Genomic DNA, 16,304 nt, shown 5'->3' with positions numbered 1-16,304 from the left:
GAGTTCCAAAGCATAAGTAGGATCAATTTCTTATAACAGCAGAACAAGTACTATGTGGAACCCATAACATGGAAAGCACACCTTGAACTTGGCCTGGTAGCAAATCGGCAACCAGTGCAGATTACAGAGCAGAAATATTATGTGTTGATAGGGTCTCACTCATGTCAGCGATCGTGCCGCAGCATTCTGCACTAACTGCAGCCCCTACTAACTGGGTCAGTTTGTGCTGCAGGGGGATTTTTGTGACCTTGGCTAACTGGATGCTAGAATTTTTTCAGTTTCAGTTAAGAACCCTGAGTGGATGTGGGAAAGTGAGTTTTCTATCTTCCTCATAAGAATCTTGTTGTGGTTGGTATGGTATTGCATTTAGGAAATCATCACTGTCTTTTGTTTTTGTTTTTCCATTTGCATTTCGTTTATTTCTGACCTTACTCCCTTACATCCATAGAAACAACAACAGTGGTTTTCCTGTGGTCAGCTCAACCCCCTTAAACCCACTGATGATGCATCTTATTATTTGCATGACAGTTTGTTTCTTGCCCAATAGTGGTAAAAGAGGGTTCACATACTGGGAAGAATGGCTTCAATTGCTATTGTTCTAAATCTACTGCCTGTGAAGGTAGAACAAACTATGTGTGTTTTCTCCATCAATTATTATTCACTGGAATTGAGTTGGCTATCAAAGTGAGTTTACAGCAGTCCACAGAGTACGTAGGAAAGAGTAGAGAATCTTAACTCTTACTCATTCCTCAAATCTCTCTCTGCACTGAAGGGTCAAATCTGTAAGTTTGGAACAGCCACATTAAAAGGCAGACAGGGCATTCCAGGCAGGGGGTTGCCAACCCTGCTTTGATATGGATATTGTTGCAGACGATCCCTAGTCAAGCCTTACCAATAGCACAATCCTAGCAATATCTACTCAGAAGTAAGTCCTGTTGAGTTCTATGGGGCTTAGTTCCTTACTGTGTTTAGAATTGAAACCTTCAGAGGCATCCATCTTTACTCCTGAGTGCTCCCATGTAACATCTCCAGAACACTAGGATTTCTTCCTACAATGGTATCCTGGTGACTGGCCTGGCCTGGGGGCACTTAAACCCTTCTTGCCAGAAGCAAGTAAGCTAGATTAAACGTTCCTTACTCAGGCTGTCTAAGCAGGTGAAAAGGAATGATCCCTTCACTTCAGCTGGACCTGGAAACACCCTCATTTAACTAAGATTTCTTTCTTAATTTCCAATCAGAGATTTGTTTTGTTTGTTTGAGTGGTGTGCTCCAAACTGTGGTTGATGCTTAATATATGTTTTTAATTGTTGTAAACAGCCCAGAGAGCTTTGGCTATGGGGCGGTATACAAATGTAAATAATAATAATAATAATAAAAATATCCTGCTTAATGACATCACTAGGGCCCACCCCTGAAATCTCTGGGTTTGGAATGCAACCCTAGTCCAGAACCAGGCTGTGGAGGATTTCCCATACCCCACCCATCCCGTCAGCAGCAGCCTCTTACATCGAAAGGGGTGGGGGATCAAACAGAAAACTATTTTTTTATGTGAATTGCCACTTGCTGGATCAGTGGTGATATTTTAAAGTGATCACCAGTCCCATGAGATTGTAGCTGTTATAAACACAGATACTAAATGAGATAATAGAATTATTTAAGTCAATACTGCATAAATACAAGATAAAAAGTTACCCCCCCAAAAAAGCCAATTTCCCTTTAAAAGCTAATAAAAATACTGCACATTTTTCTTACAAACATATAAATTATTTTATTTACAAAGCCATGTTACAAAAAATAACAATAATGCAAAAACAAAATAAAACCCCAAAACAAAAGAAATACAATCGCTCACTAGAGAATATCTCCAGGCCTGGTGTTGAACCATGGCAGTATCAGTCAGATACATGTTTTTTTTTTTCCAAAACTGTAAGCCATAAAGTTTATTATTTACACCTACTTTCGACACAATTATCACAAGCATGGAATGGTTTCTTTCTGATACTGCTAATACAGAAAAGGTGCAGAACAAAAAACGAAAATACCTAGTGTTACAAAACATGGGTTTATAGAAAAGAAACTGACTGTACACATATGGCATTTTCTTTTAGAATGATTGGACATGCTTTCTTCAAAAGTCTTCTGGAAAAAGATTCTAAAATCTGTAGTAGGAAAGCACAATAGAGGAGGTGCAAATTCATTTCTGTGCAACAGTTAATATTTCCCATGACCGACCAGCTATGCAAAACCCACAGAGTTTTGTTAAAGTGCCATGGGTCAACAGCATAACAAAATATAAGGTGTACATAGAAAATTTTCTTTTTTCTTTTAAACATTAGCTCACTGAGAATCAGCATTTGTAGAATATGCTGTATAAACTATTCTCTACAAAGGTTGATCAGCACTATGTACAATTGTTAACATTGATACAAAAGAAGGCATACAAGTTATCCAAGTCGCTTTTTTTTAAAATATGGCTGACGGGCCTATGCATTGCGTATGTGTAACAACCAAAGCTTCTGAGCCTCTATTGCTGGAAACGAATCACAAAGTCTTCAGGCAAATGGGAGAGGGAGGGAAGAAAAACTGTTGAATGAATGCTACACAAATACATTACAGGCTGGTCCAGTTCATATCCATTTTTTAAAACTGCATTTCACTTTTCAGGCTGGACATTTTAGCACATACAAAATTAACTAGTGATTTAAAAAAATGCAGGGGACAAAGAAAGTATGGGTTTTTTACTTGGTACTTAGGTTTCCAAAATACCTTCAGACCTAAGCCACTGAAAATGAAAGGATACCATAAATAAGCAGCAAAGAACACTCTCCGCAGTCCAGCTTCCTACATAAGAGACATGTTAAGAGCTAAGGAATTCTTAACACTACTGAATCGCTCCTTCAGTCACTGAGTGGCATTAATTCTCAGAAGCAGCCACTGAATCTCATCATCCCTGTTTTCCCTCTAGAAGTAGAAAACAGCAGTTCACTAATCTGATGATGTTTTGTTACTGAGACTTTAAAACTCCTGCAGTTATACAACACAAAATAAATTAGTTTTTTTTTTAAAAAAAAATCAAGGCTCTGTTCCTACAACTGAAGACAAAAATTGTGCAAAAATAACAAAGATATGTACACATTTTTCACTCTGAAGAAATGAACAATAAAAACATAACCAAGTACATGAAAATATAAACATACTTAAAACTTTTTGAAGTTTCATATTGTTCATGAAACTATTTCTGACACTTCCCAGATGTAGCAAAACATAAATTATTACAAAATTAACACTATAAAATTTTACTTTAAGAATATCTTCTAATTTTTCCTCAAAGGGCCTAGCCATCTTTACAATTGTTAAAACATTTCATAAGTTTTAAAATCTTGCTTAAGCCTTTATTTTTAAAAAAGAAAAAAGTAACCTCTCCCTATTTGCATTCTTTTTCCTCCCCCCCAAATGTAAATAAACCAGCATATAAGTGCACTTTTAACACTGTAGAAATAAAATGAGCTTCTCTATAGTAATTTTGCAGTACCCTAATATTACTGATTTCCTGATTATAAAATCTACCTTTATTTTTTTTAAAAACCAGTAATTCCTGTAAAACATTGTCAGTGCAATTCTACTGATACAAATTCAGTATGCCCAGCTCCTACCTTTTCAAGAACAAATTGTTTCATTAAAGAAAACAGCAGTATGGATTCTTTGGGGCCTTCCATCTACATATGAAGAAATTTTCACATAGCACTCATATTAATATCAGCAGGAACAAAATGCATAAACCCTTCAATGCATTGAGAGGATTAGGAACACCAAAACCCACAAGAGTTGCTGCACAGTGAAACCACTGACAGATGCCAGTGAAACTTCTGGACACACAATTGTTATATACTGCTGAGAAATGCACTAAGCAATTTTTTATCCATAGGACAATAAATACAGAACTTACTGTAAATTTGAAATAATGAAGGGATATTTTAAATATAATATAACCACAAATTGCATTTTTTGAATGTCCACTGCTGTAATTGTTGCAAGAAATAAAGAGGGGGAAATGCAACAATTTGTTTAAAAAAGCATCACTCCACATCAAACCAGATTGTACAGATCAGAGGCCAATGTGTTTGTTGAAGAACTGAAATAAGTCACTATTATAGTTTTATGTAGATTTTAAAATGTTTTTCAAAAATACAAAGAAATGTAAATTAAATCTGCAGGACACAGAAAATAAAATAAGGAACTGTAGAATAAGGTTGCTAAAATCTAGAGATTATAGGCTGGTTGCTTTTCCTTGTTATGGAAGAGTCCTTATTCTACCAGTCCGGTTTAATGTCTTCTGAAAGAAAAAAATAAGTCAGTTTTAAAACAATGAAATATTTCCCCTCACTACATGCTCTAGTTCATTTGCATTGCAAATCAATACTATATTTGGTGCTGCAACGTCTTTTTAACAAAGGATCTTTTTACTCATCACTCTGAGAACTAAACAAGATCCAATTAGATCCCACAGAAAATGTACTCTATCAGATAAAGTCTACACACAACTGTTTATTTGTATACCGATAACACAAATATCAGGAAAATAATAAAACAGTAGGCAGCATTTTTAATCTTTTCATTGTATGTCATGTATCTACAGCTGCCCTCAGGCACAACAGTCCCAAGATGTTTTATTTTTAAAATGTTTGTAAAATGTTTTGATCTTTTTTTGCCACCTTAGGCTCCTTCTGAGAGGAAGGGCAAAATAGAAATTTAATAAATAAATAAGTAACGCACAAAGTTGCATCAAAGATCTGACTCCAAATAGCCAACAATCACAATATGAAATATCCATCCTATTTTAAGAAACGACTCATTTCAGGGGTTTATATGCTGGCTAACATTGGCAGGCATATTGCCAGTGGTGGCTTATACCCATTCGCACTTTCAACAGGCACAGTGGAGACCTCCACACTTCCACCACATCCTAACCCCCTACAGATCAGGGATTAGGGTTGTTCTGCCTGATCATCTTCTACTAGTACTACTACTACTACTACTACTACTAGAACAACAAAGAAACAAAACAACTATGGATTTAAAATCAAATTGCTTTTTAAAAGTTTTAATAAAAATTTAGCTTCTGAACAATGGGCATCTCTTTGATCCATTATGTGTTTTCTTTACCAACACCCCATATAAAATGCTTTTCAACAGATATCTTACCCTACATTAAATTTGGAGTGGGAGGGCAGGGGAACTTTACCAACATCTCTGACAGTTGGAGATTCAGTCAAATTGGGACAGAATTTCTCCACATATGGTGGAACTATGAAAACTTTGTATCACACAGGTCTGAGAAAAATTGAAGATTTTAAACAAGTTATTAAATTGTACATTGCAGTGTAGTGGTAGAGTGTTGTACTAGGACCTAGGAGACCACGGTTCAAATCCTCACTCAGCCATGAAGTTCACTGGGTGACCCTGCGCCAATCACTGTTTCTCTGCCTGACCTAATCACATGGTGTTGCGAGGATAAAAATGTACATCACCTTGAGCTCCCAGGGGGTGGGGGAGGATGGGATATAAATGAAATAAACAAATACATTTTCAGTTGAACCCATTATAGCTTCAAAAAAACTCAAGAAACTCACAAGACCTTTTAGGCAATAATTGCTGCAAGAAATATTTTGGCCTAAAAGCTGGAAAATAACTTAGGGTTCTTCTAAAGATTTATGGTTAAATACACCTTTTTTGGGTAGTTTTGAAGATTAAGGTTAGGTGTTTAATGATATTTGGACCTATTTATAAAATAATGGAACTTACATTTGTGATCCAGAAAAGTTAACCACTGCATAGAAATAGATTATCTGTGTGCACATCCCATCCTGTAAAAATACTTATATACCACAACTTCATAGAGTGCTATATAATGCTCCTGTTGTGCTAGCTCAAGAGACTTGGGGAATGGAGCTTTCCCATCCTCTTTTCTCCCCTGCAATTTTTGAAGCAGATTGGGAGGGTGGCGTGGGCGAGGAAAGGGAAGTCCTGTTGCATAAGCAGTGTTTTGCTCACTGAGCACTAGATACAACCCGTAAAAAATATCAAAGCGGTGTACAACAAGAAATTATTTATACATACACACAAAAAAACACACAATAAAAACCACATAAACACAACCGGAATCACAAATCACAGGCTAACTGTAAAAAGGAGTCTGTGTAAGCAAATTTAATCTGTGATAAGAGCTTGCTGCCAAATCAAAGCAAACCAGTCTGAAAATGGTAGTTCCTTTTTTGGGGGGAAATATCCTGGATTTCCAGCTCTAGTTAAGTTAGTTTCCTAGATATCTTTATCTGAACTTCAATAAGCTAGCCTTCCAAATAATTACACAAGCCCAGAAAAATTTATGCTAGTCATCTGCCCACAATTTAAGAAATACTATTACAACTGTCAGGAAAACAAATTGTACCATTGGTACTCACCTGAAAGGTATTTCTGAGAGGAACTAGGACACCACCAGAAAAACGTCAAGAGCTCTAGATTGCTTTTGGGAAATTCCTCCCCCTGGAGCCTCAGGTCACCTTCTGGCCAAGCTTAAAGTTTTTTAACCGCATGCATGTTTTCCCTATTCATGCATCCATATTAGCATATAGGTTAGTATCTATTTACAGATTATCTATTTAAAGTATCAGCACATAACTTCCTACAGAATTTGATAAGTGTGTCTCATATGTAAACTTTGTGAATTTGATCAGCCAACAAGGGTGTGTCTTGGTGGTGTCCTAGTGCCTCTCAGAAGCACCTTTCAGATGAGTACAAATGGTATCTTCTCAAAAGGTACCACCAAGTGGGATGTTCTAAAGCCAATCCTTCACCCAGGGCCGTGGAGTCGGAGTCAGAAGCAATTTTGGGTGGAGTTTGAGTCGGTAGAAATGTACCGACTCCGACTTCAAAATAAATTTTGATTGACAAATTTTTTCAAATATAAATTCAAAATGTCAAAGAAGCTTCCCATGAAGTCAGCTGTAGTTGAGCATTTCACCATAACTCAAGATGGAAAACATTTTCTGTGTCAGTGTATGACACAGGACCCACATGAAGACAAATGCTGTGATGCCAAGATCAGCACATATTCAGGCAGCGATAAAAATGCTCCTATGAGAGCTTCCAATTTAAAAAGACATTTACAGCCCTTTCCAGGGCTATGGAGTTGGAAGCAATTTTGGGTGGAGTCGGACAGTAGAAAAATAGAGTCGGAGTTGAAGGTTTGGCGTACTGACTCCACAGCCCTGCCTTCATCTCCTCAGGTGGTGTCAGGTAACATGTTGGAGGACCCATCTGCCAAAGGCAGTCTCTGCCAAAGCAAATGCAACTATTTTGTAGCATTTTATGAATGAACATGGATTAACCCGTGTTGCTGTCCTACATAACTCTAGCACTGGGGCATATGTAGCAAGTGCCGCACATGTCACTGCTTACCTGGACAACTGAGCCACAATCCCAGTAGGGGGTGTTAGCCTTTGAGATGTATATGCCCTGGCAATATATTCCCTTATCTACCTAGACAGAATGGATGATTATCATTTCTGTCCCATGGATAGAGGGTGGAACGAGATGAACAGGCTCAGATTTCCAAATTGGTCCTATCCTAGATATATACACTTTTAGTGCTCTACGGACATCTAAAGAATGCCATGCGTGTTCAGAGGGGTGTTTTGGATCTGGGCAAAAGATGAGGAGACTAATTCCTGTTGTCTAAGAAAGACCAACTTCACTTTTGGTATAAATGCTGGATCTGGACTCTGTGAAATACACATAGGAGGGTGGGGATTTTTTGGCTAGAACTTGCACTTCAGACTCTTCTTGCTGATGACATTGCCACCAAGAAAACAACCTTGTACGATAACTCTTTTAGTGTGATTTCCTTCAAGCGCTTGAAGGGAGGTCGCTGTAGCAAGGTCAGTACTGTGCGTAGATCCCAACACCTTCACAAGTGCGACTGGTGGGGACACGAGATAGGGCCTTTTCGGTGGCTGCCCCTAGGCTCTGGAACTCCCTCCCTAGGGAGGCAAGAATGGCCTCCTCTGTGTAGTCTTTCCGCCGACAGCTAAAGACTTTTTTCTTCCGGCAGGCCTTTGGAACTGAAGGTTTTAAGGGTAGTGACTGAAGAGGATGCTGTATGTTATTGTTTTGCCTGTATGCTCCTAAACTGGGTTGCAGTATTTTAAGAGTAATTGGTTTTAACATCTTAATAGTTTAATCCTGTTTTAATGCTGATTTTATGTTTATATGTTTTATATTTTTATAGGTTCTTAATGATGTGTACTTGTTTTTATCTGGAAGCCGCCTTGAGTTCCAGTTTGGAAAAAGGGTGGGGTATAAATAAAGATAATAATAATAATAATAATAATAATAGATTCCAAGTTGGGAATCTGTGTTGTACAGGAAGACTAGTAAGTGCTGCTTCTTTTAGAAATTGCTTTAAATAAGGATGCGACCCAGTGAACCTTGAAGAGGATGTGAATAGAACCAACGTCAGTGCTGATGCCTGCTGTTTCAGCGTATTTGGCGTTAGCCTCATTTTGAGTCTGTTTTTGAAAAAGGTCAACATTTCTGGTAGGCCTACTTTCAAGTCTTGTTTCTTTTTCTTCTTTCACCAACCTACAAACATTTCCCATGTGTATTGGTAAATACGTATTGTGGATGGTTTTTTCGAGGCTAACATTGTTGCCACCACTTCTGGTGTCAATCTTGCCTTAAGCAAACATCACAGTTCAACTTCCTGGTGGTTAGTCCTAGCCATTCTGGTTCTGGATGAATTATTGGGCCCTACCAAGAAGGTCTTGATTACCGGTAGAGTCCAAGGTGGTTCAATGGCTAGCTGCACAATCTCTGAGAATGAAGGTCTCCTGGGCGAAAATGGAGCTATTAGCACTACTAATGCCTTCTCTTTTTGCATTTTCTTTAATACCCTCACAATCAGTGGTGTTGGAGGGAAGGTGTATAACAGGCCCTTTGGCCATGAGCAATTTAATGCATCTACACCTTCCGCCTGTGAGGATTGGAAACTGGTGTAAAACCTTTTCCATTGGTGGTTCTTATTTGACGCAAAGAGATTCACCTGCTTTTTCCTAAAGTGATGCTGTACTTTCAAGATGATGTGTCTGTTGAGATGCTACTCCCCTGGCATTAATTTTCTTCAGCTCAGCCCATCTGCTTGCACATTGTTCCCTGAGCATGTTCTGAGGCTAACAATTCCAGGTACTTCTCTGCCCATGACAGTAGAAGAGTTGCTGCTGCCTGGATGGCTCTTGATTTTTTGCTTCACTAATAATTTATATACGGTTTCATTGTAGTATTGTCTGTTCAAATCAGTACATTCTTCAGGCCCAGGGTTGGACCAAAGTGATGTAATGCAAGTCTTTCTGCTCTCAGTTCCAGCCCGTTTATGCTTTGATTGGCCTCCATCTGATTCCAGGTGCTCTGTACTATCTGACCTCTGCAGTGTGCACCCCAGCCTGTGAGACCGGCATCTGTTGTTATATTCTCTCTCACTGGTTCCCTTAGCTGGACCCCTTTTGATTATGTTGCTCCTTTTCAGCCACCACTTGAGCGCTGAACAGAGTTATGCAGGCACACTTAATTGTCAGTGTTGATTGCAGGCACTGGGTCCCTGAAAGAGTAAGAATGTCTATTGCAATGGTCTGGTATGAAACATTGCCCATGGTGTTACTGGTAACATCGATACCGGCATTCCTAACAATTTGGCTAAAACTATTAAATCCTCCAAGAATTATTTTTTTTTACCCCGTTGGTCACTGCTGTTACTATGTTTTCTGTTCATTCCTGGGATAATGAGAGGATTTTTTCTTGGTGTCTATTTGAGCTCCTAGGTGTTGTAGGCTCTGTTGTAGGCTCTTTTTTTGTGTTGATCAGGAATCCATAGTCTTTTAAGGCTGCCAGGGTAATGTTCAGATGTTGTTATGCCTCCTGGAGGGATGGTGATTGAATTAAAATGTTGTTGAGGTGTATTCCTTCCTTGTGAAGATGGGCCACCAATGTCACCATTATTTTCATGAACACTCTTGGAGCTGAGGCCAATCCAAAAGACATAGCCTTGTACTGGAAGTGTTGATCTGCATAGGCGAAGCACAGGAACCAGTGGCGTTCCACATGTACAGGCACATGTAGATATGCTTTTGTTAGGTCTATGGAAGCCAGGTAGTCTTGGGGTTGAAATGCTTCCTGAATGGAGTTCAACATTTCAATCCTTAATTTGCGATACATTATTAACTTGTTTGGGTATTTCAAGTTCAATACTGAAATCAGCTTCTGCTTCTCTGGGCTCTTGTGGAGTGAGGATGAGATGAATCTGCTTGGAGGCAAGGACTGAAACACTATCTTGTAACCATAACATATTGCTTCCTTTAACCATTTGTCTGAAACTGTGAATTCCCATGTGTGGTAGAAGCTCATCAGCCTCCCCCATGCACACCCTTGATGGCCCAAGTCAGAAGTTCTTTTGGCTCTTTCCGCCTCTTGTGGTGGAGTTGTTGGAGAATCTGTTGTTTGTGTTCTATGGTCCTCAGTTCTACTGGAACCCTGGGCATCCCTGAGCCGGTCTATAGGGCCTATAATCTTGAGTTCTAAATCCAAATCTTGGGGAACGAAAGGACTGATACAGTTGAAAATGTCTTTGCATTTGTCCTCTCTTCTTTAGGTTTGCATTTGGCATTGCTTTTTTCATATCTTTGGTCTCAACCAATACTTTCTCCAACATTTTGGCCCCTTGAGTACTATCAAACAGCTTCATAGCAATTATCAGGCAGGAGCTTGGGTCTGCCTCCCAGCGTTACAGCCACTCTATTCTTCTCGCCACTATTTCAGCTGCTATTGTTCTGGATGCAAATTATTTCACATCCATAGACGCATCTGCCATACAAGCCATTGCTCTCACAATCTTGAGGCAGATTTTTCTTAGATGGTCCAGATCTTGATTAGGATCCACCAAATGTTATCTGTCCATAGTTTGGCTGCTCTTACAAAAGCCAGTGCTGTGCAATGTGCCCATATGGCCAATGCTGCTGCCTCATGGACTTTCTTTAGTGTAAAGTCTAGTTCGTGTTCTGTCATATCTTTCAACTGACTGTCCTACTCTTTGGACAGAGTTTTGTTTTGTTTTTACACTACAGCTGCAATGGACCCATATTCATCTGGCATTTTCAGCTGCTCCATTATTTCTTGTTCCAGCATCTAATATTTAGTCATAAGACAATGACCACTTCAATTGTAGTGGTGCTTGCCACTCTGCCCTTATAAGTTTCTTCAACAGGTTTGATACCTTCACTATCTTTACAATATCCTTTGGTTCCGTCAAGAGTTGCCACCCTTGATGACAATAGTTGGGATGTGTTCAGGCTCCACACCTTTAAGCTCCAGTGTGACCATGGTCTTCATGAGCAAAGGCAAGATACAGTGTAACCTGAAAGAGTCACATGGACGCATGTTATTTCATATTGGGTCATCGCTCTATTCAGCCTCTTCCATATCTGGAATGTTGCTGCACATTTTGTCTTCCCCTTCTCTTTCATTCAAGAGTGGATGTGTGGCACCTTGATGTGCTGAATTAGCTCTCACTTGACCCCTAAGAGTATTGTGAGCAGCTGGGGACAATTGTGACTCAGAAATTTTAATGGCATTGTCAATCGTTGTGCATTACTTGCCAAAAACCTGATGGTCATAATTAATATTGGGACCATGGACTGTTACAGTAATTCTGATGTTATCTGAGTCATTACAGTTTTTCTTTCAGTTGTGCTATCAGTGTTGGAAGTAATGACCAATTTTCTAGTTGCTATGGATGCTGCTGTTGTGGTATCCTATTCTAATTAGCTGTAGCACCTGCAAAAGATCCCAATGTGCTATCATGCACCACAGAATTACAGTATTGAGTTGGCTGCAGTGTACTTGTTTGACCACAAGGTGGCGCCTCAGCCCCTATATTGGTATTCCCCTTTACAGGATGAACTCTTGGCCACATAGGGGAAGTTACAATTACATTGGTGTTGTAACCTGATCTGCCCACAGGTGGCAGCAGACTGCATTATACTGAATGCAAGAGGATTCTCCGTATACTAAAGTCACTCAACTGGCAACTTAATGGGGTACCTGAAGTCAATGGAGTTTGCAGATCTGGAGCCCTACTCCTCTTCCAACTCTGATAGGTTTTCCTTATTTGCTACTTACAATCCCATTAGCTACCAGATCAAGCTCAAGGCTCTGGGTTTAATGTACAAAGCCCTATGCAGCTTGGAACCAGGATACCTGAAAGATTGTCTTACCCCTTATATACCCAGTTGATCAGAGGTGAGGGTCTCCTGCAGATACCACCTTATCAGCAGGTCTGTTCCGCACAACATAAGAAATGGTGTTATGGCACCTAACCTTTGGAATTCTCTCTTCTTAAATATTAGGCAGGCACCATCTCTGTTGTCTTTTTGGCAACTACTGAAGACCTTCCTCTTTCAACAAGCCTTTTAAGAGACCTTGTCCCAGTCTGCGTCTGTGCTGGAATTGCGTTTTAAGATGTTTTTAAAGCTGCTTTTTTAAAAAGATGTTTTGTTTTAATACTTTTTAAAGTATTTTGTTTTTAAGTTGTTTTAGAGTGCTTTAGTGTTTGTCTGCCAGCCTGGGCTCCTTCTAGGAGGAAGGGTGGTATATTAAATAAATAAACAAATCTTGCCTGCCTGATCTACCCTGCTTTCCTGTGATCCTCGCCATCTTCTGCTACTGCAGTTAGGCACTGGATCAGGCTCTCTCCCCCCCCCAATGCTTATTGTCTCTACTGGGACTAAATTGGGGGTCTGGTGTGGTTCCCAACTAGCCATTGCTGCTATCACAGACTTGCTAGCTCCACTTTCTCCTGCTGCTGGCAGGGTTGTTTTAAAATTCTTTTAGCTTGCACAATGGTGGGCACAACTTTTTGCACTCTGGTCAAGACCCTCAGCACACACAGCAGCTTCCTTCTCCCCTGTTCCTGCTTTCCTTCCACTTTCAGTCATAATAATTTATTACTGGATCTCCAAGTACAGGGAGAGGCTTTAGGAGGATCAGTAAAGAAGGGATTGGCTATGAGTACTCTGCTTGGGGGGTTACCTTGCTACTCATCTTACCTGTCTCCATAAATACTTAGTTTCAACTCCTCTTCAGAGACAGCTCAGAAATAAATTATTAATCCTAAATTAATTACTGGTATTTACAGAATGAATACAGAATGTATTGTATTGTTGTATATCAGAGAATAGATTTCATTAAATGGGTAAATTGTGGTATAATTTATTAAATAGGAAACTCACAGAAGAATTAGTGGGAGCACAGACGATCAAACTTTAATTCACTTGGGAACTAAAAACAACTGAGCCTGGTGAGGCAGCGCTGTCATGTAAGATGGCGTCTTATTACCACCACCCTTGGACAGAAAGTTAGTGAGAACTGAGCATCAGTAATAAATTGTGTCTGTTCCAGTTGGAAAGCTGTACCATGATTTAAACACTCCCATACTTTTTATACACTCATTCATAACCTTCCATGGTTCTAATAAATAACAACAACAACAATTCAAAGGGCAGGGAGAGCTTTAGCAAAAAAAAAGACCTGTTCAAGCAAGGCAGAAAAAAGAACTGAGGCTCCAAGGGGAGGAGTTTCCCAGAAGCAACCTAAAGCTCTGACATTTTTCTGCCTCTTCAAGCTATTGGTGGACAATAACCGACTTGGTGGTGTCCTTGTGACTCTCAAGAAAATCTACTCTCCCAATTTACAGAACATTCCCTACAGAGTTGTTTGTAGGCACTTCTTACTTGCCAGAGGTCAGTAGCTTTTTATTTATTCATCATTGCATTTCTATCCTGCCTTTTCTCCATGGAGCTCAAGGTGGTGTACATGTTTCTCCCCCTCTCTATTTTATTGTCACAACAACCCTGTGAGGTAGGTTAGGCTGAGAGAGTGTGACTGGCCCAAGGTCACCCAGTGAGCTTCATGGCCGAGTGGGGATTTGAATCCTGGTCTCCCAGGTCCTAGTCTGACACTCTAATCACTTCACCGCACTGGCTCTTTTACAAGCCTACATTAAGTTATTTCATATAATACAGTAAGTGTAAGTGACAAGGTTAGGTTTGATAGTTTATATTAAAATCACCACTTGTCAACACATCTGGTATGTAACCAGTTAAGTATAATTTTGTGAACGGCAACTCACTTGTTTGTTGTGCACTGGATTTGATGTACTTGAAGGACTGGATTGAGACAAAGCTACACTGCTGTTTTTTCCAATCTGTAAGATACAAACAGCGTTCAGAAGGCAAGGTGTAAAAACCATACAGAAATGTCATAAAAACAAAAGGGCACTCTCCAAGTCTTTTGTTTCATGTAACTTCATATCAAGATATTTTCATTTAAAGGAGACACTTGGTCTTCTCTGTGCATGTCAAAAGATGATTTCAGGTGGGTAGCTAGCTCCACCTAGCGGCTGAAGGCAGAAAGAGCGCTGTTGAATTTTGCAGGGACTTCCTGCTCCGCGTAGTTCCCTGCCCCAGTTCTCGATGACAAGCCAACAAACAAGGAGAGAAATGGTAGAAACCACACCGATAAGACGAAACACAACAGCACTCATACACTCTCTGCTAGATGCCTATTCTGAAGTAATGATGGCAGTCCAGCCCTCCTACGGAGTGGCCCTGAGATCATCTTTTGACATGCACAGAGAAGACCGTTTCATGGTAAGACAAATGTCTCTTTTCCTGTGCATGGAAAAGATTATCTCAGGTGGGACATACCAAAGCTGACCCATGTAGGGTGGGTATATCGCTGGGCTGAAAAAACATCATTAGTCAGAGAGGATATGCTGTGAGCACCCTTCTCCCAAAAGGCGCCTCAGCGGATGTGTGTTTATTTTGTAATGCCTAATAAACGTATTAGGAGTGGTCCATGTAGCTGCTCTGCAAATCTCTATGAGACATTGTGAGAGAATGCTGCTGATGTGGCTGCTGGCCTAGTGGAGTGGGCCACTATCCCAGCCAGGCGGGCCAGCTGCAGGGAGGCATGCGCCAGGGTGATACATGCTTTGATCCACCTAGCTAGTGTAGAAGTAGAAACCTTATTCCCTAACGACACTGGGTGAAAGGACACAAACTATCTGTTTCGCATATGGATTTTGTTTTGGAGATATATACTTTAATGTGCTCTCCTCACATTAAGTGAGTGCCATGCTTTCTCTGTGGGGTGAACCAGATTAGGACAGAAAGAAGGAAGCACCAGCTGTTGTTGACAGTGAAAGGTAGACAGGACTTTAGGACGAAAGGAAGGAACAGTGCAGAGGATGACTCTATCCTTATGAAACACACAGAAAGGGCATTCAGCTCAAACACTCTATGGGCCGAAGTTATGGCCACAAGAACAAGACCTTAAAGGACAGTAGACGAAGAGAGACTTGACTTAGATGTTCAAATGGGGGCTTTTGTAGGGCCGTTAACACTTTGTGCAGGTTCCAGGTCAGGTAGCAATGTACCGTAGGTGGCATCGATATCATTGCCCCACGAAAGAAACGCTTGAAGAAAGGATGAGATCCCAGTGGGTTGTCTGGGGATCTGGACAGGATCACTGATAATGCTGAAGCCTTAGGGTGTTTGGCCTGAGACCCAATGATAAGCCATCTTGTAGGAAGGAGAGGATCTCACTGATACCTGCTTTAGTTGGAAGAATCTTTTTCTTCTGCGACCAAGTGGAGAAGGCCTTCCATGTACCCTCATATATCCTAACAGTGGAAGGACGTCTAGAGGCCATCATTGTTTCCACCACGGGAGACGGAATGCCTCTCTTCAAGAAACCGCTTCTCAACCTCCAGACATGAAGTGCCAACTACCCTGGGTCTGGGTGGAGAAGCTGTCCCTGTGACAACAGGTCTTCCCTGAGAGGAATTTCCCATGGAGGAACAACCAATAGGTTGAGGAGTTCCGGAAACCAGGGTCTCCTTGAACACCAAATGGCTACCAGTATGACTGTTGCCCTCTCAGCTCGGATCTTTTGGATTACCTTGGGAATAACTGGAAGTGGCAGGAAGACATACAACTGACCTGGAGACTACTGGGATGTCAGAGCATCTATTCCTTCCACCTCTGGCACTGCGTACCTGGTGAAGAACCTTTTACCTGGCAGTTGAGATGGGTTGCGAAGAGGTCTACTTTGACTCTGCCAAAGTGCGTCACTATCTCCTGAAAGGCCGTCGGGTGAAGCTTTCATTCTCCCCGATAGACTGTCTCCCAACTCAACCA

At 40.5% G+C, this 16,304-nt stretch overlaps 1 protein-coding gene across 10 annotated transcripts in view; it reads right to left on the bottom strand.

The window, feature by feature from the left end:
* Nucleotides 1–1,785: 1,785 nt before the first annotated feature.
* Nucleotides 1,786–16,304, bottom strand: part of ATXN7L1 (ataxin 7 like 1) — a 112,596-nt gene continuing 98,077 nt past the window's right edge. For 8 of the 10 annotated variants that reach the window (XM_061640402.1, XM_061640403.1, XM_061640398.1 and 5 more), the window contains 3 exons: nt 14,234–14,308; nt 11,321–11,461; nt 1,786–4,333 (listed from right to left, as the gene is read on the bottom strand). In XM_061640402.1, the coding sequence (XP_061496386.1) occupies nt 11,408–11,461; nt 14,234–14,308 (129 nt within the window). In that variant the 3' untranslated portion in view covers nt 1,786–4,333; nt 11,321–11,407. The remainder of the gene's footprint in view (nt 4,334–11,320; nt 11,462–14,233; nt 14,309–16,304) is intronic. The other 2 variants (XM_061640397.1, XM_061640406.1) reach the window with 1 other exon arrangement.

Source organism: Rhineura floridana, chromosome 8 (genome assembly GCF_030035675.1).
Source record: "Rhineura floridana isolate rRhiFlo1 chromosome 8, rRhiFlo1.hap2, whole genome shotgun sequence".
Classification (NCBI taxonomy): Eukaryota; Metazoa; Chordata; class Lepidosauria; order Squamata; family Rhineuridae; genus Rhineura; species Rhineura floridana.
The sequence above is the reverse complement of the archived record's forward strand: the minus strand, read 5'-3'. Positions and strand labels throughout refer to the sequence as shown.